We start from the raw sequence: 25,192 nt of genomic DNA, 5'->3' as shown, positions 1-25,192 counted from the left end.
TAACAGTGCTTATCTCTGGAGAGGGCAGAGTGGTCATTTTTATTCTCTTCTTTATGTTCTTCTGCAAGTTTCACGTTTTCTACAGTAAACATGTATTCTAATTGGAATCCTATTGGAAAAATAAAGAGCTTTTACAAGTATTGAAAAAGAAAAAAAAAGAGAACTAGAAGCTGCGGTCCTTTGTGGCCTCTGCCTTGTCTCATGGGCATCTGTGTCCATGTCTTATCTCCCCGAAGGCCGTCTCAGAACCACACTACTGCTTGTATCTCCACAAGGGCACAGCACACACTAGGCCTCCAAGGAGTACTTCACAGGCTCTCTGAGTGAAGAACGACATGCATATATAACTGTATTAAAGACACCAAGAATGATAAAATAGCTCCCGTTTGTTGAGATCCAACTATGTGTTAAGCTACATACTAAGTGTTTTACACACATCATTTTTGTCCTCATAACAGGCTAAATAATGATGCCCTGCTGGGTAGTGCCCATCTGCTCCCTCTACCCCTGCTGTCCTCATCCACTCTGCCCTCCACTGCTCAGCCCTGAGCCCCAGGATGGGATCCCTTAGGCTGCATCTGCTGGGCTCCCTTATCGATTGGTTTTTGGTTGGGTGTGACCACTGGAGGGAGAGGAAGTAGCAGGAGATCAGGGCGGAGAAGAGAGAGGCAGGGGCATTTTCCCTCTGCTCCCCCGTGCTCTGGAGCCTGACTGTGCAGCCACTGTCCTCCCACGATTATCAGCAGCCCTCTTCCACGGCTCTGGTTCTCACACGGCTAGTCCCTTCCCTGGCTCCATCCGTCCTGCTGTTAGAGGCAGGGAGCAGCCTCAGTCCTTTTTGGTTTCCTTAACACTGTCCACCCTGTTGTAAGGAGTACCACTTGCTTTCTTCAACTGATCCAGGCCAGTGGAGTCCTGTTTCCTGTTGAGACCTAGACTGACACAGTGTTAATTATCCTGGTGAATATAAATAAGGAAGTGGAGGTTTGGAGACCTATAGTTATCCAGATAGTTTAGTGGAGCAGGATTCAAAGCCAGGTGTGTCTAATTCCAAAAGACTTTCTATATCGCCTGCTGTTTTGGTTCTGCAAGCTGAGTCTGTCCCTTGAAAGCAAATAGCCAACAGCCCCTGAAGAAAAGCTGTGGTTGAACACCTGCTTCCAATGAAGCCACCAAGACAAACTGCCTGCCAGCTCTGACCCCTTGACATCCATCCTGGGCTATCGCTGCCACAAAGGACGCTCTCCTGTCCCCTAAACGTCTGGCCCCTGAGCTGGGGAAAATGTTTCATGCCCTTGTCTTGGCGATATACTTTTTCTTCCCTTTTTCTTAAATTGTGAGTAAGAGGAGATTGATTTCTGCATTTGAGATGCTATGGTTCCACGATTTTAGGAGGAGGTGCTTGTGTAAAACCCAGGAGTCAGCTTTAGAGGATGCAAAGGCCCCTTTAGCTTGCACATCCTATGAATGAGAATTGCCTATTTCCACAACATGTGTCCCTAGAGTAGCACCTCTGCAGGAGGATGGAACCTGCCAAGGTGTGTGGGCTGTGAAGAGCCAAGCCAGCATGCTTTCTGAGGCTCATGAGGGAACGGGCTGTGGACGGAACCTGCACTGATGGCTGAGGCACCCTTGAGTTTGCAGGAGCACTCCTGAGAAACTCCATGTCTGCACGGGGAATCTTGCATGACTGCCCTTTTTTGGAGAAATCTTTAAATGAAATTAACTTTAAATATAAATGAGTCTTTCATGCTGAGAACTGGTTCCTGCTGAGAACTAGTTCCTCCTCCTCCTCCTCCTCCTTCTTCTTCCTCCTCCTCTTTTGTAGAGATGAGGTCTGTATGTTGCTCAGGCTGGTCTCAAAATCCTGGGCTCACACAATCCTCCTGCCTTGGCCTCCCAAAGTGTTGGGATTACAGGTGTGAGCCACCACACGCAGTCCTAATTATTTACTCTTATTTGGATTTTTGTAAGTGTTTTTCTTTAAAAAAAAAAAAAAGAAAGAAAAGAAAAGACAATTTGCTTATCATTCTACCCCACCATCCCCAGCACAATGATGCTATTACAAAGATTAAGGAAAAAAGTGTGAGTGATTTTGCTCACTTTACCTTATGACATGTTTAATAAGGACGTTAAAAAATGATTTGGGGAAAATGCTTTTGATCCTGTGACTGCAAGGAGACCAGTACAACATACTCCCAAGTTCTGGCAGGAGAAATTATTTCAGGTCTTAAAGATGAAAGACATGAAATAGTCCATTGACCTTGAATGTGATCAGGGAAACTCCATCTAGAGCAGAAATCTGAGGCCTCCGGAGAGTCTCCTCACTAGGAAAAATCCTGGATTGTAACCCTGTGTGGACTCTGCTGGTGCCATTTAAAAAAGAAAAAACTTACATTTCTTTTCACAAGATCAGGTTATTGAATTTATGAAAAGAGAATATATTTCTTTCTATTTTTTTGCCTCCCAGAAACAATGATTCTGAATCATTAGATGTTGGCTCTGGGAGATATTATGACTCTCTTTGCAAACATCAAAGAGGGCTTTTTTTTTTTTTTTCCCCTCAGTGTATGGATTTCTCTCGTGGAGATGGTAGGAATGAGACCTCTTGTGTTTTCTCCAAGCCCAGAGGGCTTGTTCCTAGACCCGAAATGCCTCTAACTCAGAGGGAAGCTGAAGATCATAGGGTTGAGGGGCCCAGGATGGTGTTGTCCAGGGTGTTGCTGCGCAAAGAAGGCAGCCAGTGCCAGCAAGGCTGAATGAAAGTGAATTAACTCAGAGCAGGCGCAAGTGAAGAAGAAAAAGGGAAAGTGATTTTGTTAGCCTTTGTATGTAATACCTGTATGTGTCGGTATTTTCGTGGCCACATTTGGGTTTAACAGTACAGTCCCATTTAAGTGATGCCCTGATGTCACGAGACTGGATGCTTGCCCCTTTCTTTTTAAAATTAAATTGAATTTTTTTGAACAGGGTCTCACTCTGTCACCCAGGCTAGAGTGCAGTGGCACCATCATCGCTCACTGCAGCCTTGACCTTCTAGGCTCAAGCAACCCTCCTGCAGTCTCCCAAGTAGCTGGGACTACAGACATGCACCACTCTACCTGGCTAATTTTTAATTCTTTCGTAGAGATGGCGTCTTGCTTTCTTGCCCAAGCTGATTTGGAATGCCTGGGCTTAAGAGATCCTCCCACCTTGGGCTCCCAGAGTGTTGGGACTTCAGGTGTGAGCCACCGTGCCTGGCCAATGCCTGCCCCTTCTGTGGGGGTCTGTTGCTTCCTGCGAGTGGTGGAGATGGGGGAGTGTGTGTGTGTGGCCAGGACTGTTGTGCTGACTGGTGTCCTGTTGCCAGCTCTTTGTGCTGTGGGTGGAATAAGGGCCCTCAACGGATAGACAGAGCCCAGGGTTTGAGTCCTCTCTGATGCCTGCTACCTTGTGATCTTGAGACCACATAGCCTTTCTGGGGCTCGATTTCCTCATCTGTGAATGCAGATTAAAAACTTTCTTGTAGTGTCGCTGTAAAAATGTGATAAGATGGTGATGAAAAAATGCCTGCCTTTCAGAAGGTGTTAATTGGGTGTTATCTACTTCCTTCCTCCACACTGAACTGACCGGGGCAGGTTTTGAGACCCACCTGCAGGTCCTGTGCTAGTGGTTCATCCCCATGTCTATTCACACCTCTTCCTTGGTGCCCACATAGGTTTTGTCATTAGGTCAAGGTCACATAAGTGGTTGGCAGCAAGGCCAAGATTCTTGAGACTCCTTATCCCAACCCCAAGCCTGTGCTGTCTACGACACCCCCTGCTTCTTCTGGAACTCTCCCTGAAGTCAGTGGAAACCTTCCAAAGAAGTAGCTGAGAAAAGCCAAAAACAGACCGACTGCCCGAGTCACAGCTTGGTTCGTCATCTCGCCGACCAGCAAGAAAGGGTGCTCTCATGGCTGCGGTGAGCAACAGAAGCAAGTGCCTCTCACCCCCAACCCAGGGAGCCTGGAGTGCAGGGCCGCTGGGGGGTTGGGGGGGTAAGGGCGGAAAGGGCAGCACGGGGAGGGCAGGAGAAGAGTGGAGCAGATATGGAAGAGGTAGCGTGGAAGGAGGGCAGAAAGGAGGAGACGGGACACGCAGCTGGAATGCCGCAGGAGGGAAAGGCACTCAGTTGAGGGCCTTGGTCCTATGCCAAGGCCAAGTGCAGTAAAAGGAGCAAAGGCTGGCATTCAATGCAGTGCTTCCTGCTCACAAATTGTGTGACTTTGCCCTGATCGTGTCTCTGTGTGTGCATGTGTGTGTGTGTGTGTGTGTGTGTGTGTGTCTGTCTCGGGGTTGCTGTGAGGATCAAATGGGAAATGAGCTAACGTGTACAACACATCCAGCCCAGTGCCCGGGCAGAGTCCCTCCTCTCCACCCGGTTACCTCATCTGACTGCTCTGAGGATGAAATGAGATGAGGCACTGGCGAAACAGGATTTACTCTGTACAGATCCGTTTCCCTCCCCCTCCCTTAAAAACAGGCTCCCAAACTGGTAAAGGTTCCCTGTGAGACAGTGAGAATGGAAGTGGGTGATAAATTGCCTCGTTTCACTCGGCGACTGTTTCCCAATTCTTTCTTGCTACTGCTGTACTCTCGCAGTGTTTACCCGAGTTCTGGTGTACGGCTGTAGAAAATAGATCCTTTGATGGTTTTGTCGAAATATCTTGGGAGCCAGAGGAATTCAGGCCAAGTTAGTCATCCTTTGTGAAACTACAATCAGGAGGCGATGTTTATCTTGCCCAACCAGACCCCGAACTAAAATATATAGTACAATTAGATGTTTTTGAAAAATAGGGATTGTGGTTTCTCTGTAGGCCGGGGTTGGGCAAGTCTGCTCATTTAAGAGTGTAATATGTATTCATCAAAATACTGGAGGTGGCTGGTGAAATAGGCTTTGGGGGCCCAAGTCAGTTATGATCACGGTTGTGATGGGCGGGGAGTGGCGTAGCTGTGGTGGCCTAGATTAAAATCTTCATCCCAGCACCACCAATAGAACTCTCCGCAGCGATGGAAATGTTTTATTTCTGTGCTCTCTGATGCAGCAGCCACGTATTTGAGCACTTGAAAGGTGGCTTGTGTGACTGATAAACTGAATTTTTGGTTCCATTTAATTTAAAGTAACTTAGATTTGGATTTAAATAGCCACATATGGTTTGTGGCTACCATATAGGACAACATAACATTATATAGATAGCAGTATCCCATGAGCAGCTGCTTCAAACAGGCGAGTCTTGCATGGGTGCACTTTCCACCCATGCCCAGGGTGGCTTGATGTGACCACAGAGATGTTACTCTCCACTAGCGAGTGAAACTGGGTTGAGAGGGTGAGGACTTTGCTCACTAGAGGGGCTGAAGCAGAACTGGGGAGAATTTGTAGGGGAGCAGAAAAGGAGAGGGTATAGGCTGGACGCAGTAGCTCATGCCTGTAATTCCAGCACTTTGGGAGGCCGAGGCGGGTGGATCACCTGAGGTCAGGAGTTCGAGACCAGCCTGGCCAACATGGCGAAACCCCGTCTCTACTAAAAATACAAAAATTAGCTGGGCGTGGTGGTGCACGCCGGTAATTCCAGCTACTTAGGAGGCTGAGGCAGGAGAATCACTTGAACCCTGGAGGTGGAGGTTGCAGTGAGCCAAGATCACGCCACTGCACTCCAGCCTGGGCGACAAAGTGAGACCCAGTCTGCGAAAAAAAAAAAAAAAGTAAGAAAGAAAAGGAGAGGGTGTGGTACAAGCCACAGCTCAGCACTGGAACCTCCATCCAGGCTGGGGCTTTTGGTTCCTGACCAGTTTCAGTCAGTCCTGCCTTTAACCTCCTCCTCACTGGATGTCCCAGGAGCAAGATAAGTAGTCGGTAATAAAGAGACACAGATGTGGTCCCCAAGGAACTCATCGTGGGTTAGTCTCCACCGAGGCCCCTGAGGGTAGGACTGTGTTTGAAGAATACACGGATGGATGAGTACTTTGGTTTTGGTAGCTGGTGAGTGAGATAATGATGCCCTAATGCAGTTCTTTGGTCTTCTTTAATAAGAAAGGGATCCTTGTGAGTTCACACCAGCAGTGTATGGTGGTCAGGCACTGGGGCCGTTGGCAAATGGGAGAAGCTCTGCCTGGCTCATGCCTACTGCTCTTGTTTCCCCTTCTTCCTTCTCTTGATGCTTCCCTTCCCCATCTCCAAGCCCCCAGTAGATGTCCTAGGGCTGGGCCAAATCCCTCACTTCAGATGAAGTGCCCAGTTTAGCCCTGGAAGATGAAAAATGACCTCTTTTCTTCCCAGGTGATTTCAAGGAGAAAGCAATCCCCCCACCTTTCTCTTCCATACCCCTCTCACCCCCACAAGCAGACCAGCGTCAGGTTACGGAGGTAAAAATCACTCCACTCACTCTTTGGAGGCCCCAGGTCTAAATGCCAGGTCTGCCAAGAACTTTTTGTCTCTGGACAAATAATTTTCCCTGCCTAGGCCTTGGTTTCCCCATCTGAAAAACGGCAGGGTTGAACTGCTCCTCGTGATGCAAACATTCCATGATTAAAATAGATCCAGTGAAATGTGATTATCTAAGAGGCTTAATCACTCTAGGCGGCATTGCCATTTAAAAGAGGAGCTGGTTCACCCAAATGAGTCTCTAATTGGCAGCCTGCAGCAGAGGAGCTCCCCGAAGCAGGAGGACTTCCAAATTCCCTCACCTGGGTGCTGCCATCTCCTCCAGCCCTAAGGGACAGCCAGTGGAGGGACCCTTTGGCCCAAAAGATCCTGCCCTTACACCAACTACTCTTCAGATGCTATGCGCACCCACAAGAAATTTCTGTCATTCCCAGACCTGCTTGACTCATGAGAGGGAAACCTGGCTGGAGAGCAAAAGTTCCGATACACAGGGAAATCCTGTGCCTCAAAAATAAGCTGCCTGGGAGTTTGAACTCACAACTGAGAGTCAGGTGGCCCTGTTCCAGGTCTCCTTGCAGCTGCACGGCTGTGGGCACCCCACGCGAGTTTTGCTTTCCTCCTCTTTAGAACGAGATAATAACCAGCCCTGCCATCCTCGCCTGGCTGTTGTGAGAACCACAAGGAGTTGATGGCTGCATCGAATGTTTTGTGTAAAATGCTCTCTAAAAGCAAAGTGGTGACGATGGCCTGTTCACATTCTCCAGATACAAATATCTGCATGGTAATAGTCAAACAGCACATCAGATTTCTTCTCCCAGCACTGGAGAGGCTGTGCGATGAAACAGTGAGATGCTAAAGCACTCCCGAGCTGTTTTAAGGATTAGGCAGAAATGTTAATGGCAACAGATGTCGGCTTGTTCCCTCCAGGAGGATTTAGGTTTCAGTGGAGTATTTCTCTGCTGGCCTCAGCCTAAGATGTGGTCACAGCCCTTTCTACAATCTTCCATTCAATCCAGAGAGCTGCTGGGCCCACTTTCTGCCCTGAGGTTAAAAATCTGGCTGGGAAACATTGGAAGCTGAATCTTGTCTTGGGAGTGCCTCAGGGTGAATATCATGTCCTATCGGATCAGCTGATTCAAATCTTAGAAGAAATGAAATGCAGTCTAGAATCCAGTTTTTTCGTGGGGGCTATGAACAGAGATGAAAGAACTGGGTTCTAGGCTGTGTTTGGAGATGCCTCAAGTCCCTGTACAGTGAGATCTGGGTGGCCCAGGTAAACTGCGTGTGGCCTTGCAGATCTAACATTCTAGGGGAGCATGAAAATGGACAGAGAGGCCAACCCAAGGATCGTTTCAGAAATGATCGAGGTTTCTCCTCCTAGCCCTTGGCAGCAAGGTGGCCACACTCTTGGGACAGGAGAAAGGCTGTGTCAACGTTGCTGTCTGGAGCCTGCACAGTTTCAGAAACACTGTAACAGCAGAGCTGAAGCACCTCCAGGAAAGAAGCCAAGGGGACTTCTGAGCCCTTTGGACAGGGGACTGCATCCTGCCCTTCTGAAGACTCCCCAGCTCCACACTCACCTTTGAAGGGGGACTGGGCTCGCGTTACGAGGAAAAGCCTCTTGCTCTTGCTCCGCGGCTCCTGGCGGACGTGGTAGCCCAGCGTGTTGCAGCGGCCCTTCTTGCAGCTCAGGCACAGGCCCTGGCTGAAGCTGTTCATGTCACCACACGGGTAGGCCATGCTCTGCGTGCCGGCGTGCAGCAAGGAGTCGATGAAAAGGTGCACTGATCGCTCGTGGGAGCATTTTATGGTCTGGGTGATGGCTGGAACACAGGGTAAGAAGGACGTTATCACCCCTTAACCCAAAGCAGCCTCAACTCAGAGGATCACCTTGGTTCTCAGCCCACAGGAGGTTAGCAGTAGCACACAGAACAGGCAAGGGTGGGCTTGTCAAGGCAGACCCCTTGACAACAGCAGGATGTGACAACTGACTGAAACTAGGGGAAGTAGACCCTCTGAGTCACGTAGTGTCAGGCAAAATCCCAGGCACTGCCGGGATCCTGAGAGCACTCCTCTATGACAGCGTGTTACAGTAGGCGTTTTAATAGGCACCCAAGTCACTAAGGAAAGATCAAATTCATTAAGAGAGCAGGTTAGTGTAATTTATTATAGAAATATTTCTATCTCAAATGAGATAATTTAAAATGCCCAGGTGCTGATGCCTGGAGGGTGGGTTTTCTGGAACAGGCTTGAGTGGGACACCTCTTCTCTTAATATAACTAGATACACGAGACAATCCCGTGGCACTCTGATGGTCTGGAGAATGCTGAGGCCTCTTGACAATGTCTACCTTGTGTCCCAAAGCAGCTATTGCATCCCTTAGGTAACAGGCCTGTGAAACCAGCACAAGAATTGGATTTGGAAGGACATTGCCCAGTAACCAGATCTGGACAGGCCTCACCCCCAAAACAAGCTTATGAGGTTGATTTACTAAGGATTTGACCTTCTTTTTTTTTTAACTCTCCAAATTTTAACCTAATCTGTGGTAAATAATTCTCAAGGGATGTTGAGGAACCACCACAAGATATGTGAAACACTTGCTGTAAAGGGACAGCACAGGTGACTTTGCCAAAAGCTATTTCCCCAGTTGTCTGGAGGCTAAATGCCAAGGTTAGTCATTGCAGTCCCTGGACGCTAGCGGTTGCATTCCTTGGGCACCTACTAGGAGGCTGTGTATGCTGCGTGCCCTCTGCTCCTCCACTGCCTGCATCTTCACTGCAGCTCCTTGAGGCAGCTGTTATCGACGAGAAAACTGAGCTTCCAAGACATCCACTAACTCACCCAAGCTCATCCACCCAGGAGGCAGTGAAGGTGAAACTGCAGTTATCCAGTGAGCCCCTGTGCAGCTGTGGCTGGGAGAACTACCCCAGGAACCCTTTCAAACACAGGGGTGAAGACGACTGAGAAAAACCAGCCCAAGCCTGGGCAAGCTGAATACCTACATTTGGTTCCGTCACTTTGAAGTTTAGCACAAAAGAGCAAATGGTAATAATTGGTCAGGAATGTGTTTACCAGGCAAAGAAAGCCCATACACCATCCTGATGGTCTGTACTGAGCTTTGTTGGGGTGAAGTTTGGGATGAGGGCTGGATGGTCAGCTGGGAACTGCTGGTGGCTGGAGGGGAGGTGATGGGGTGGGGGAGGTGGGAGGGATGTAAGCAATGATAAGGGCAAGTTTCCAGAAGGCTCTCTCAGGCTGGGGCGGTGGAAGGCTGGGAGTCCAGCCAAAATGAGATTATGTAGAGTGTGAAGGTCATTCTGATATTGGAGAGGCGAGGATGGTGTCATCACAAGAGAGTGTGTTCTCAGCTGAGTGTTGGATGATCAGGGTGAGGTGGCTTGTGGGGGTGGAGGGCTGTAGTTGGCTTGGAGTGATTGGCATGTCTTAATCAGGGTGATATTTTATAATAGCAAGAAATTTGGAATGCCCGTGGAATGTGCTGCTTCTGCTGACATTTTTGTTCTTTAATCTTGTGCATATTATCAATGTGCATGTTAATATTTCGGTTTTAGGACTTGAGAGAGAAGTGGAATCACAACCCAGATAACAGCACATTCTGTGCCTGCCCTGAGATAAAGGGCGTAACAAGGACGTATTTGAAGCTGAATTTCCCATTGGGAGAGTCTGAGTAATTTCCTCAGTTAAACTGATGGGGCGGGATGAAGAGTGAGACCTTCATCGAGAAGCCACAACCTATTAAGTGGATCCTCATGTGGTTCAGAATAGAGGCGGTCCCTGGAATGAGGAAACTTCCAGAGAAGGAAGAATAACCACAGGCATCCGGACTCAACTCTCAGAAGAGCTGGTACCCCGGGAGAGGCTTTGCCTGGGCACACGGGGCTGGGGTGAGAAGCGGGGGTTCCTGTTGGTGCCCTCTGCTCATCCTCAGGGCGTGGCCTTGGCCTGTTGCCAGGAGTGGCCTGCTGGGGGACGGGCACCCTTGCCCACTCCCGTATTCCTTCTCTCTGGGTGGGCTTGGTGACCATACACCCTGGGCCCCTATCCTTGCTGAACTCTTCCCTGAGTCCCGTATGTTGGTAGACTCCGCTGAATGCCAGAGGCCCCACAGAAATGTAGGCCGGTGCTCCCGGCCCATGACTTCATTCTCACCATTGAAGCCGTGCTGGGCAATATGTCTGTAGAGCTCTAGGAAGTGGCAGCCAGGCTGGAAGGAGCCCCCGTTGGGATAGAAGTCATAGTGTCCTATGGGCTGTTTGATGCCCACGCTCAGGCCCATGTGCTCCCGGGTAAAGGTATGAATGGCATCCACAAAATTGGCGTCATCTGGAGAAAGACGATTGCTGGGGGAACTTCCCTCAAACAAAGGTCCCGCGGCATCCAGCCCTAATTGGAAAGCAGGGGTAAGGGTTACGTGGGAGCAAGGAGAGGGGAAGAGAAATGTGCTTTTTAGCTTTTGGATATTATTATACATTAATGAACTAGCAGGAAGAAGAAACACCTAGGGCATAATCCTTCTCTAGAAAACCTCGCTGTAACCTTTTCTCAGTAAAAGCACAGTAATTCATGGTGCTAACAATGACACACAGGCTGGGCATTAGCTAGTGGGGAAAGAGGTTTGCAGAAACTATCCAGTGGTAGACACAAGGTTATGATGCCTAAGGCCAGGAGGCCTGGGCAGCATAGTGAAACCCCATCTCTAAAAGAAAAAGAATACAAAAATTATTTGGATGTGGTGGCATGTGCCTGTAGTTTCAGCTATTCAGGAGGCTGTGGCAGGAGGGTTGCTTGAACCCAGGAGTTTGACGTAGCAGTGAACCGTGATTGCACCACTGTGACCCAGTCTAGGCAACGGAGGGAGATCCTATCTCAAAAAGAAAAAAAAAGGAATAAGGTTATGAGGGAATGCTTGATTTACTTAAGCAAATCAATTTTGAGTACCTCTCAAGCTACTTTCAAGACCATCTGTTTGCATACAAAAAAAGGCAATATGCTCATTATAAGTAGTTCCAACCTACCTATCAAAGAATGAAATTTATTTGCCTGTATGTTGTCAATAATTTCCCTAAACAAGCTGATTTTTCTCCTACGATGTCATTTCATTAGAACGTCCAGAACAGCCGCGGGACATTTCACCGTATGTGAAAATGTTGTGTGCAAGTAGGGGAGCTCAAAGCTCTGGGCCTCAAGTGACAGATGTCTGTGCATGAAGCAAGGTGGCAGCTCCTGGCTGACTGTGGTTGGGGAGTATTTATGCGCTCAAAGTTTTTTCCCTGTCTTTCTTCCTCTGCCTTCTCTGGAGGACCCTCTGGTGTCCCACCCCAGCCCTGGCTTCCTTCCCTACTGGGGGGGTCGAATGAATTGAGAGTGAGCCATGAGATCACCCGTTCTCCAGCCCTACCCACAGTGACAAATGAAAAATGTCCTTGGCCGGGCGCGGTGGCTCACGCCTGGTAATCCCAGCACTTTGGGAGGCCGAGTCTGGCAGATCACCTGAGGTCAGGAGTTCGAGACCAACCTGGCCAACATGACAAAACCCCGTTTCTACTAAAAATACAAAAATTAGCCAGGCATGGTGGTGGACACCTGTAGTCCCAGCTACTTGGGAAGCTGAGGTAGGAGAATCACTTGAACCAGGGAGGTGGAGGCTGCAGTGAGCCAAGATCATGCCACTGCCCTGTAGCCTGGGCAACAGAATGACACTCTGCCTCAAAAAAAAAAAAAAAAGAAAAAAAAAAAAAGAGAAAAAGAGAAATGTCCTGATATGATTTCTATTCCTTTCTTCATCAGGCTGATGACAAGATGGCAAGAGGGTGTTGAGCCTTCCTGCTGTCTCTGAGGTGGGTGGGCCCGGCTGATCACCTAATGTGACCCACAGCACCAGTCGGATGGAGAGGGTTCTGGGCCTCGGGCCTGAGGCTGCCTCACTGGGTGCGGACTCTGACCTCTGGCCCTGCTTCTTCGGTGGGAGGGCTGCTCATCCCCAGGCTACTATGGGTCAAATCCATGGGGACCACACGCCGGTCTGTGACCAGGCTTCCCCAGTCACCAGCAAGATGAACAAAAAAGCGTGAGGAAATGAGCTGTCATAATCACAAATGTATTCCGTTTAAATGTCTGCCATTATCCCCATTCTTTCTCATGTTAAAAGAAATTCTTTTATAAAGGAATGGTAATAGTAGATAGTAGTTGTTTGTAAAAATGTCCTCATGGTCGGCCGTGGTGGCTCATGTCTGTAATCCCAGCACTTTGGGAGGCCGAGATGGTGGATCACCTGAGGTTGGGAGTTTGAGACCAGCCTGACAAATATGGTGAAACACCGTATCTACTAAAAATACAAAAAAATTAGCTGGGTGTGGCTTAGCTACTCGGGAGGAATAAGGCAGGAGAATCGCTTGAATCCAGGAGGCAGAGGTTGTGGTGAGCCAAGATCACACCATTGCACTGCGGCCTGGGCAACAAGAGCGAAACACCATCTCAAAAAAAAAAAAAATGTCCTCACTTGATAAAATATAAAACCGCAACAACTCTGTTATTCATCTAAAATGCTCTTTGTTTTGGCCTGTGAAATATTGTTTGAGCCTGCTGGGCCTTGAAGGATGAGGTGGAGTTTGAGTGGCTGAGTGGTGGGCAAAGCAAACAGTGCATGCAAAGGCCCAGAGGCACAAGAGGCCATGGTGTGTTCGTGAAGTAGAGAAAAACCTTGTGTCGTTGAAGCCTAGAGCTATGGGAAGGGATCAGCAGGAGGAGAGGCTGGGACGCTCTGGGGCTTCCACACTGAGAAAGGCCTTGCCTGTGCCTCCTGGGTTTTATACCTGTGGTACCAGTGGGCCTCAGACTTGGACTGGGGAACAATCTGACCATCTGTGTGTTTTTGGATCCAGTCCCTGGCAGTGTGAAAGGTGGGGTTGATGTCACGGAAGCTCGGAGGAAGGCCTTCCTTGCACATGTGCAGACCTTCCTGGATATCTTGGGCCATTTCTGAGTCGGTATGGAGTTTGGGGTGAAGTTATTGATGCAGAGCTCCCTCCCTCAACCCAAATGGGTCCCAGAATAAAACATACACGTTTCACAAATATGGAAACGGAGGCACTAACGTGGCTGATGAATTACAGCAAATTAAGGCTGTGATTCTTCACTCTGTAACTCACCCAAATTGGACTTTGTAAATTATAGATTAAAAAATAAGACTCTTTCTTGCTAGAAAAGTCCATCTTTTAGTCCCATTTGGCACACCAACATGAGGCATTCATTTGAGGGCAGGCAATAGGAGTCGAGGCTGTAATTAGCTCTGAATTCTCTGGAACAGCAATCCATGACATTAGTCACATTTGAGAGAATGTTACAAGTCCTCTCATGAGCGCTGATCCCTCACAATAAGAGTTGGGGTGTTTTAATGATGAGCCTGTTGGAAAAGCAGGTCCTTGTTGGACGCCTCCGTGCAGCGGAGATCAGTGTGTGAGTTATAGGCATGGTTACCTGTGATTCTCCCAATCTTGCGCGTTCCACCGATGGAACTGCCGGCAAATCCTGACACGTGTGCACCCAGGCTGTACCCAATTAGGTGAACATGGCTTCGAGAGAACTGAACAGATTCCTGGAAGACAGCAGCGGGATGGGGGCAGGAGAAGAGCTGCCTGGATGAAAGCCTTTTGCAGTCCAGTGTGTTGTGGCGCCCACCCTGTTCTTCATGCCTGCTCAGAAATGAGGTGCCTTATTCACACTCCAAACTGAAACTAGTCTCTCACCTGGCTGACTCTCCTGGAACTCAGGTACCTGTGACCTCGCCTGGTAGCTACAGCCTCCTGTCTGCCTGTCTTCCCCTGGACACTAATGCCCTACAGAAGTGATCCCACTCATTTGTTTGGGGGCTTGATAGCTTACAGGGTGTGTTTGTATCCCTTAGCATGTCCAAGGGGGTGAGCATAAGAGGAATAGTGGATGAGGAGAGGGGAGAAGGTGGTTCTGTGAAACACGGGTTCAAGGGAGGCATCTGAGAGAGCCCTGGGGTCTGGTGTCAGTCCTGTGCCTTCTCGTTTCTGTGAGCTGAGCATTAGTGCTTCTCCTGCCTGGGCTGCTGTTGGAGACCAGCTTAATTCATTCACTCTCAGAGGAAGGGAAAGGAGGGAAGGGAGGTGAAGGACGGATGGGGCAGGTCGGTACCTCCAGCCACCGGAGAAGAGCCGCGACCTCCTTGCCCACAAGGCGGGTGTTGCGGACGGCGATGGTGTAGTGGTCGTGGGCCAGGGTGATCCAGTCCACCAGTCCCACGTTCACTGGCTGGGCCGGCTGAGACTTCAGCGCGGCCACCATCTGCCAGATCCAGTTTTCTAGTATGCCATCCACCTGAGGAGGGGACAGAGGGAGGGTCGCACTCGTTTCCTTTCTCCCTGCTCACCCTTCTTCCTTCTCCAGCTCTTGGATAATGCTGGATCCTTCCTCACAAGAGGAAGGGCTTGCTACAATGTTTCTCAGCCATGCACAGTTGACATTTTGGGCCAGAAAATTCCTTGTTGTGGGGGCTGTCCTGGGCATTGTACGATGTTTAGCAGCATTCCTAGCCTTCACTAACTAGATGCCAGCAACACCCACCCACTGCCGCAGGTTTTGAAAACCAAAAATGTCTCCAGATTTTTCCAAACTTTCCCCCCGCCCCCCCGCCGAGAACAATTATCTTAATGTTTTTCCTCTTAGGGACTTTCTAAACCTTAAAACAGTGGAGAATTATGTGTAAATCAGGTCCTGGAAGCTGACCTGTCCCTTAGGGCCATTTGTACGCCTCCTTCTGCGTGCGGCTGCCCCACCTCACCCCTAAACCCACAGCACTGGCTCTGCCCTGCAGACTGCGTTGTGCTGGACTTAGCGGGATGGGCACTGTGAGCCTGACATAGTAGGAGGTAAGAAATGTTTACAGAGAATTGTTCTGTGTGTGTGCCTTGTTTGAGAACCAATTTGCAGGGCACTCCTAATGGATTTACAGAGCAAAGACACTTGTGCTGGGCCTTAAAGGATCAATAGGAGTCCAGTAAGACGCATATGGGTGGGGGCTGGGCGCGGTGGCTCATGCTTGTAATCCTAGCACTTTGGGAGGCCAAGGCAGGGGGATTGCTTGAACCTAGGAGTTTGAGACGAGCCTGGGGAACATGGTGAAACCCCATCTCTACAAAAAATGAAAAAGTTAGCCAGGTGTGATGGTGCATGCCTGTAGTCCCAGCTACTCCAGAGTCTGAGGTGGGAGGATGGCTTGAGCCTGGGAGGTTGAGTCTGCAGTGAGCTGAGATCACACTGCCCTCCAGCCTGGGCGATAGAGTGAGACCCTATCTCAACAAAACAAAACAAAGAAACAAAAAGAATACCGGTGGGCAGGTGAACGTGGTAGTGGTGAGGTCTAGGGCATTCCAGGCAGAAGGAACAGTGCGTGCAGAGGCACAGAATCATGAAAGCGCAGTGTGGTATGTCAGGGGAGAGGAGGAAAGTTGGTGAGGTGGAGGCTAGACAATAGGAGGTGAAGGCTTGACAATAGGGGGTGAAGCTGGAGAGCTCCACTGAGGGCCTGTCATGCTATTCCAGGGTAAGACGCATTCTAGATGTTTACGAAGTGCCTTCTATGTACATGGAGCATCTTGGGTTCAAATCTAGGCTCTCCCAGTTTCTAGCTGAGTAACCTTGGGCAAGTTATTTAACTTCCTGTGCCTCAGTTTCCTCACCTGGAAAATGGGGTTAATAATGCTCTCCTTCCAGGATTGTTATGAAGGAGAAATACGTTAATAGATCTAAAGCGCTTAGAGCAGTGTCTGGAACATAGTAAGGACTCAACAAATGTTCGTTACTGCAGTTGTTGTTGTTGTTATCAATATTAGCAGTAATAGGAGGAGGAGACATATACTAGGTTGGACAGAATTTTGATAATGAAGAGTGCATTTTGGTAAAAGGATCCTGGTAAGAGACTCCTGTGGTCTTCATGTTTCGTTTACAAACAAGACTCATTCATTTGATCTTTAATTCAGTTAACAAACATTTTGGAGCACTGATTACATAATGGATAGTGGCCCACAGTAGTCTATTAGATGAGAAAAGGACAGAATCCTTCCCAGGAAGAAGCTTACAGCCTAGCAGAGCAGAGAAACACAATTAGAAAGCCGAGCTGCAGAGCAGTGGTGGAGAGTGCTCAGGGCCGCATGGGAACTCCCGGTGACACTGAATGCCCTGTGGGCATGCTGGGGTGAAGGCAGCAATGGCTTGCAGGAGGACCTGTTTGGGACTGTGTCTTACAGGAAAAGTGGGAGTTAATCAGGAAAAGAGGAGGAGAAAGAACACTCTAGGCAGAGGGCACAGACTAAGCCAAGACCAAGAAGAGAGAAGGCAGGTGCATGGGGTGTGGAGGAAGCTCTTAATACAAGCAGTTAGATGTTGCTGGAGTGTCATGTGGGGGGCAGGGAGAGGTGAGGGGAGGCAGGTGATGGAAGGGTTCATTTTGCTCTCCAGGGTAGGATAGATGGGGGTTTCAAGAGTACTTTTCAACTAGATGGCAGGGAAAGGTTTCTAAGTCATGAAGTAGACACCAAAATCTCTGGAGGGTTCAAATTGTGAACTATGCCTGAAATCATGGGTGGGCTAGACACTGGGGAGGCAGGATTTCCTGCTGGAGACAAGTTCTCACATGGTTTGACTTCACCTATTGCCAATAATATCCTTTCTCTCCTTCTTCCATAGTAATAGAATTTTTAACATCACTAAAAGGCTACATTTTCTTTAAGAGCCTATAATTTTCAGCCACGTTTCCACTTAGATATGGTCAATGGATGTAACTGGGAGAATTTCACAGAGGCTCTGGGACACCTAAAAAACACTCTTTTATACCAAAAGCCATTGAATTGTATACACTTTAAATGGATAAATTGTATGCTTTGTAAATTATATCTCAATAAAACTCTTGTAAAAACCTTGCTTTTGACCCCTTTGCATACATCTTTTACTACATTGTGCTTCCTGGAATAAAGATGTGATGGCTAGTCCTCTAGCTGCCGTATTGGACTATGAGGATGAGGGTCACACCCCAAGATGGCAGAGCAGTGAGCTGGAAGGAGCTGGGGCCTGGAGGACTTCATTGACCAAAGCTGTCTAGCCGGTTTTTGGGTTACGTATATCTTTGGAATATTTTGTGAAATGAAAACAAATATCTGTTTTCTTTGAACCACTGCTAATTTGAGTCTCTGTTATTTGCTGCTGAACTTAAACCTTGCTGATACAACATTTCACTGGGAGTCCATTCTTCTGGCTTCCTATGTCCCCCCGTGTGTAACATGCAGATTCAGGAAGGAGGCTTCCTCCTGCACGGACTGCAATCCCTTGTGGGCCCCAATGGGCTGTGTGACCTCTTTGAGCCACATTCTATCTGAAACATGGAGATAATTATATTTTCTCACCCTGCTTAGTCATGGAATTGAGATAATCAATGAGCTAATGCATGGGGAAGCACTTGGAAAATTAGAATGTGCTTTATAAACATTATGCATGGAGTTCTTATCACCAGCTCCCTATCTTTTTATGAACATGAACACGCTAGAAAGAAAAAAAGAAAATGTGAAATCGGAGAGAAAAACGGCATGTCAGCATTTCCTACCGACCACCCGTGGATTATCATCACCAGAGGCAGGGAGGAGTTGAAGCCGCACTCCTGTAACGTGTCCGGATGATTGATTCGAATCTGACAGCCTTGATTGGTTTCTCCAAAGAGCAGGAATCTGGTCTTCATCTCATGCAGCGTTTTGTTTGTTTCAACAGCTTGAGCTCTTCTTCCAAATGGCTCTGCAATATAAGATTGGGGACGGTGCTTAGCCTGGCATCTGCTCCACCTGAAGCCCTCCGTCTTCTCAAAGGCTGCTTCTACAAGCACAAGCTAAAGAGGTTACTCGGAGATGCTGGAGATCAGAATGAGCCACAACTGTGGGGAGCCCCAAAGACTGTTTCCAGTGGAATGGCCAAGTGATGGAGGGTGGCCTAGGAGGACCCAACACAGAGGTTGAGATCACCAGATCCTCTATCCTGTCATCCCAGTGACCAGCCAATCAGGCACTAGAGTCACCCTCTAGGTCACGAGGAATATAGGCAAGGCAGTTTTGGAGGCTCGGTGGATAAGCACCTCACCCCAAATCGTGCTGCCAAAAACTGACAGAGACGGGATTTGAACCCAGGTATCACTGTCTCCAATTTCATCCCTACATCCCTACCTAGGGAGACAGTGAATAGAGCATCTTAGTTGGGTGACACTATGTATTAGCTCCTGCGGCTCAACTTGTCCTCACGTGCAGACACATTACATCAGGTAAGCCTTGCAGGGACAAGGTACAGGGCTAAGGGTGGGGCAGGGTTGGGGGAATCACAGAGGGAGTAGTGGATACTGCTTGAGGGAGGGTGTGGCATTCAGGGAGGGCTTTTCAGGGAATGTGATGTTGACCCTGGCCTTGCAGGATGATTGAGTGTGTGTGTGTTTTGTTGCAGGGGTCAGGGGTGGCTGAGGGAGCAATATGAGTCGAGGCTCAGAGGCATGCAACCTTGCATACATAAAGAGGCAGGAGACAAGGCCAGGCAGGCCAGAGCATGGAGGGCCCTGGGATGCTGAAGAGTCTGGGCTTCATGCTCCAGATGCCAGGCTGCTGCTAAAGAGTTTGCAGCAGAAAAGAGTAGAGGAATATCCATTCGGAGGCTTTCCAAGGCCGTGGGAGGTGGAAAAGGAGAGGAAGATTGTTTTTAACATCTCACCTTCTGTTGTTTGACTGAAGGGCCTTCCAACCTCTCTTCTGGGGGAGACTCACTATGACCATGAGCCACTTTGGAGTGGGGGTGGGTGGCCATCCAACTCTGCCAGGCAGCCCGACAGCTGTCCTGTCTGTGGTGCTGGACCAGAGACAGACACCTCTGCGAAGAGGCCTGGTAGAGCCTGATGAGGTGGCGTGTTTCCATGGCGTGGCATGTCAAGATGGGAGCATCTTTTCTGCCAAGATTAGGGATCAGGCCAAGAGCTGGGAGAGGAAGCTCTCATCCCTTCCTTCTGGTAGAAGGTGGGCTCCCCTGCAGCTGAGGAGCAGACACAAGGCCACTCTGACCTTTTTGGTCAGTGAACTCAATTCAGCCCAATTAATAAGGACCCTGATCACTCTTTCTGAGCATAAAATCATTCAGGCTTCTTGAATAATATGTCTTGGGCTTTTGGTTTCAGGGGACAGCAGGACCAAGAGATGATGAACCTACAAAGTGCAAGGGGAGGTGTTAATGAAACCAATTTTCCTACCCAAAGGGTATTAACTCAAAAGGTTATTAATTCTCAGCAAAGGGCAATGATTTTTCACTACGAAGACAGAATGAAATGCATCATATTTTATTAAAAGGAGGTGTGAGCAAGAATTTGAATAACTTTTCTGAGATAATGAAGAAAATTTCTGCTGCCCTGTTTGGCTTTTCTGAGCTTATAGAGAGTCTCAGCTTGCCCTCGCTCCTGGAAGCCTGCTTCCAACCTAGCCTTCTGATTTCACTGGCTGCCCTCCTGACTGTCTAAGTCAGAAGCCAGGGTGTCACCTTGCACTGCTATGCCAGCCTCTCGATCAGTTCAAAGCTTCAGGCTTCCTAAATATCCCTAGAATCGTGTGCCTTAGTTCCCGTGCACACTGTATCTTGCTTGGTTGATTACAGCAGCCTCCTAACTGGTCTCTCTCTGTTTGGTCTCTCTGTCCTCCTGCACAGAGCTGCTCAAAGAGTCTAAAACAGAAATGACTATACCTGTTAGTGACTTTCAGCTTCACGGTTTTGCAGCCAGGTCCACCACCTGAATGATGATCCCTCATCCCCCACCTCCTCCTCTCTTTTCGTTCTTCTGCTACCAACAGTTCCCAAATGCCCTTTTGGACGCCGGTACCTTCGCACCTCACCTCCTGCTCTGTCTCTGCTGCTCCATTCATTAAAATGGAACTGAGACTTCACAGTCTCCAGGAAGCCTTCTCATCTAGTCAGAGATAATTACTCCTTCTTGCTCTCAGCAACGCACTGCCTCCCTGATCCTAATGCACTTGCCCTGCAGCGGGGTGATTTATTTATCCAGGTGTGTGCTTCCTCCACCTGTCAGTGAACTCATGGAGGGTAGCGCTGGGCACAATGGTGGGTGCTCAATAAATGTTAGTGAGCGGTGAGGTGTCCTGCCAGATCCAGATCTCAGATCAAAGGCTGGCACTCAATCTTCAGCCATTTATACATTGGACCTAATGTAGCTCATTTTCTTTTATTCAGAGACTCAAACACTACACCTTTCTTCATTTTAGGATAGCTGCCTCAAATGTTAAGAGGGTCATATGAAAATAAAATGGGGATAAAAATACTGCCTATCTTATGAGGTTTTTATGAGGATTAAATGAGATATTTGTAAAGAGCTCAGAACTATGCCTGACATGTAATTAGCACCTAGAGAAGAGAGTGTTGTTAGAATAAATACCAATTGGAGCATCTAGCATCTTACATTTCTGATCAGTGAAATCCTTTCTTTCTGTGGAAATTCATCCCAGTTGTCCTCATAGGACCAATTCTGTCTTGTGTATATTTACTCTGGATTTAGCTGTGAGATAAGCTCCAACCCAGGTGGCTGAGGCTTCGAGGCTGTTCGGGAGAGACCATGGAAAAGAGTTGGCAGATGGAAAGCCCCACAAACAACTGGACTGAACAGGGCCCTCTCTTTTCTCCCTTCCTGGGGGCTTTAGCTCTCTTTAACATGTGTATGAGTGAGGAAGCTGTATACTGTATACAGGTATGTGCTCATTCATTTATTCACTTCCTCAACAAACACTTATTAAGCATGTATTATGCCCCAGGCCCTGGCTAGGTACTAGTTGGAGGCAAAGAGAGCATGTGGCTCCTTTCAGGAGTCCCCAGCCCCATGGCGGGGTGGGGGGTGCAAGCATGAAAAGCAACTATTAAAAGTGGTTGCTGTGTTGTAGCAGAGGAATGCCCTTCGTAGGGGCTTTAGGGAAGAGGTCAAGAGAAGATAAAGCATCAGTCAAGTCTAGACGGATGAAAGATTCTTTAAGAGCTCATATCCATGAGCAATTGTTAAAGAAAGTGGGGCTCTGGTGCCTATAAAAATAAGATTGGGTGGATGACATGAGAGTTGAAGGGCTGTTGTGGAAAGGGTAGACTAGAATTATTTTGTGCAACTTCAAGAGTTAGAAACAAACAGAATCGATGGGTGGGCATGACATGGAAGAACATTTTTAACTTGAAGTAGTTGGCAAAAATTCATAGTTGAAGAACTTGGGACAAAGAGAAAATAAGGGCAGGAAAACAATAAAGATAGAAATGTCAATATTAACACCCAAAAATGTACACTATGTGATATTATAAGGCTGCTGAAGATGGGCCACAGATTTTTTTCTGAGGTTCTTGTTGGCCACATCAAAGAGGGAAGCAGGATCAGTTACAGCATTCCTGGTGGCCAGGTACTCACACTTTTTTGGTCCTGAAACCCAAGATGGTTTCCCTATGTGTTATTGAAAAAGGAGGTTACAAATATATAGCAGCAAGTTTTATGTGGTTAACCCTGAGAGCCCTGTAATCTTCAGTGAAACAGCAGCCACAGCACCAAATAGCATTTAAGTCACAGTGAGTCTATAAGAGATTCTTCACTATAATTGAGCAGCAGTCCCTATGACTGAGAGAGGCAGGGGCCACTTCATGCCACATTTAGGGGTGGAAGGAATAGAGCCCTGAAGCCCAAGAGTCTGAGCCTCCATGAGATCAGAGTCTGTTGCTTACTCCTAGAACACTTAGGACACTTGGGCATCCTAAGGGAAGCCCGTGGCTTCAAGGACTCACTGCTGTGCCCACCCTCATACTTTTACTGCAGTTTCTTCCTACAAGCTTTAGCTTTGCACATCACCAGCTCTCGACTGGGCACCTTTGCCTGGGTACTCTTTGGGCACTACAGACTCAGCAGGGCCAAACTAAATGTATTTTCCTTCCTCCCAACCCATTCTTCTTCCTTTCTACCTATGTTTCCTATTGTGGTTCATAACACCGTCATTCGTCTCTGTGCCCAAGCTAGAAAGCTTGGAGCTTATGCCCTCTCTTGCCTCTCTACTGGGTCACCAAATACTGAGGACTCAGCCTCAGAATGATCTCCTTTCTCTGCCCAGTGGCCTAGTGTAGGTCCTTAGCCTTTTTTTCCTCTTCAAATTGTGATGTTGCAATAGACTTTTAACGGTTTCATATTTTATTTTGCTTTTTGTAGAATTAAGGGATGCTCATTGTATGTATGCTGAAAATATATTTCAGTATAATTTGAAAAATGCTGAAAAAAATAAAGACTATTATTATTTAAAAAAACACAAATAACATTTGGAGTATGTCTTCATAATCTTTTCTTATGGAGATATTTGTTCCATAGATTCTTATTTACAGTGTGTATAATTGAGATCGTGTTACACAAATGGTTTTAAATCCTTCTTCACTTATCATTATCATTTTCTCATAGCATCAAAAATTCTTCAAAACATACTTGGAAAAACTGCCATAATTTATTCACTTATTCCACTATTGTTGAAAATTTATGCTGTTTCAAGGTTTTCTTTGCCCTATTACAAATAATTCTCTGATGATATTCTTTATGTATAAATATTTGTCTGAATCTATTAGTATTTTCTTAGTGTAGTTTCCTAAAGGTAGAATCAGTTCCTTATGTGTGATCCTATTTATATCTCTTTATATATACATATATATTCAAATTGATCTTCAGCATTTTTAAAAGCTAATATATATTGAATGCTTTCTCTGTGCCAGGCACTTTTCCAACAGTCTTATTTGTATTGACTCATTTAAACCTGGCAACTCTATGATAAGCTGTGAAGAAAGGATATACTTTAGCTATGAGTGAAGAAATTGGTTCCATATTGGATGAGCTAGAAGCAGCATATTCTCCAAACATATCTTCTGAAATTGGAGCTTTTCTCATGTCTTCAGAAGAGGTAAAGTCACACCAGTGATAAGAATCTGGGGATGATACTGTGGTTTTAGGAGGAGGAATATTAAATTGAGGTAAGTGATCAAATCCAACAAGGGATTCAGCCCCTGTATCCAGGAAAAGGAGTCGACGGACTAGGGAGGCTTGGGGTTGTCCTCTGTATGACAGTAAGTTCCTAGAGCAGCAAAACAATATTTAAAATTAGTCAGAAGGAGAAGCTGGGCCCAGCCATTACATTTCTAATATTATTTCTTGCAGCAAGTGATTTCTCTATTCCTAGTCAACTCGTAGGTTTGAGGGTTCCTGATATTTCATACAAGAAGAAATTATTTCATTTTCTTTTGGGTAAGGACATCAGCAGATGGGTGACTGCTGGCAGTTGAGGTGGGCCACCTTCCATGGGCGAGAACCAGGGATTCTACCATAGGAGGCCTGATTGGAGTCAGGATCTGCCTCCTGCCCATGATGCCTGGGCTAGAGGCTGTTGCTCAGCTCAGTGTTTGTTGAGCCCTTTCCATGTATTGGCTGGTGCTGGGTACACAAGTGCATAAGAAAGAAGCCTCAGGTATTGCTATGCCCCTCACAAGGTTTTTCATACAACATGCATTATTTAATTTGCTAATGTGTGTGTGTGTGGGGGCTTTTGCTTTGTAAACATCCACTGCTGAAAATATTCCCAGACCTGGCAAGGGTCCTCTGGAAGACCGAAATTTCATAATTGCCCTGAAGACTCTCCAGGCCATGTACTCTGCTCAGGATGGAACAATCCTATGTGATAAATGTAGCCGCAGCTCTGTCCCTGGCTTCTGTGGTCAGGCCAATGATTTGTAGCTGGGCAATGTTGACTTCAGAATTTCTTGCACGATGGAAAGATGGAAACATTTGTGTGGGAATTTAGTCACTGCTGGACCTTACAGATTCAGCTCCTAGCTGTTGCTGAGCTTTGTCTGGAGATAAGCAGATTCTGCCCAAGGCCGTGGTGAGGCATGTTTCTCCCACTCCCGCCATCTTGAATTTTGCCCTGACCTGGACACCTGACCCTCCCATTTACTTATTTTCTTGAAAATAATTCTGTGTCTCAATTTCTGAATATGCACAATAGTTACTAAACTTTGTATTTTCCTTCACCTCTTATGACACCCTAGCATCACTTCACTATAATATTGAACCTCAATTACCCAAGGTATAAATCACTCCTAAGGAGTGAATGAGGTGCTTTGTAAAGCCGTGGTAATTTTTCAGATCATTAAGATATTGTTTTGAAGTCAGAAGAAATTCCCAAGTTTGTCTTGAGTGGGTTTCTTTTCTAGCTATTCTTTACAAATAGCTTTAGGTTCTAAAGCTGCTGAAATTAATTTATTACCTTTTGGAGGTTGCCATCTTCCCATCATTTTTTGCATTCTTGTTTCACCTGTTCTTTGTTGTTGTAGTTGCTCTTTACTATTTTGTTGTCAAATAAGATAATGAGATATGGGATGGAAGGAAATCTATTTTTCATGTCTGATTTATTCTGTTTTTTTTTTTTTTTTTTTTTTTTTTTTTTTTTTTTTTTTTTAGTCCATTTTGGCGCCATACTACTGTAGCCTGAGACACAATTTCTTCTTTTGTGGATCCCAGGGAACAAAGTAACTAGAGTCTTTTTTCTTGCCAAAAAGTTTTTTTCTTCTAAACTTTTCTCTTAAATTCTCTTGAATTCTACTGCACTTCTGGCTAGAATCAGAATGATTTTTTTCTTTTAAGAAATCTGGTTATGAAAGAGTATGCCATTCAGAA

General features: G+C 47.1%; 1 protein-coding gene across 2 annotated transcripts in view; it reads right to left on the bottom strand.

Annotated features, from left to right (window-relative positions):
- Positions 1-25,192, bottom strand: part of LIPC (lipase C, hepatic type) — a 161,228-nt gene that overhangs the window by 13,254 nt on the left and 122,782 nt on the right. Inside the window, exons 1-6 of one of the 2 annotated variants that reach the window (XM_063652665.1) lie at positions 19,183-19,276; positions 18,044-18,228; positions 14,584-14,766; positions 13,900-14,017; positions 10,573-10,806; positions 7,983-8,225 (exon numbers count right to left, since the gene is read on the bottom strand). In XM_063652665.1, the coding sequence (XP_063508735.1) occupies positions 7,983-8,225; positions 10,573-10,806; positions 13,900-14,017; positions 14,584-14,766; positions 18,044-18,175 (910 nt within the window). In that variant the 5' untranslated portion in view covers positions 18,176-18,228; positions 19,183-19,276. Of the gene's footprint in view, positions 1-7,982; positions 8,226-10,572; positions 10,807-13,899; positions 14,018-14,583; positions 14,767-18,043; positions 18,229-19,182; positions 19,277-25,192 lie in introns of those variants that run through there. The other variant, XM_054450000.2, reaches the window with a different exon arrangement.

This window comes from Pongo pygmaeus, chromosome 16, assembly GCF_028885625.2.
Source record: "Pongo pygmaeus isolate AG05252 chromosome 16, NHGRI_mPonPyg2-v2.0_pri, whole genome shotgun sequence".
Taxonomy (NCBI): Eukaryota; Metazoa; Chordata; class Mammalia; order Primates; family Hominidae; genus Pongo; species Pongo pygmaeus.
Note: the sequence above shows the minus strand (reverse complement) of the source record. Positions and strands in the feature narration are given on the sequence as shown.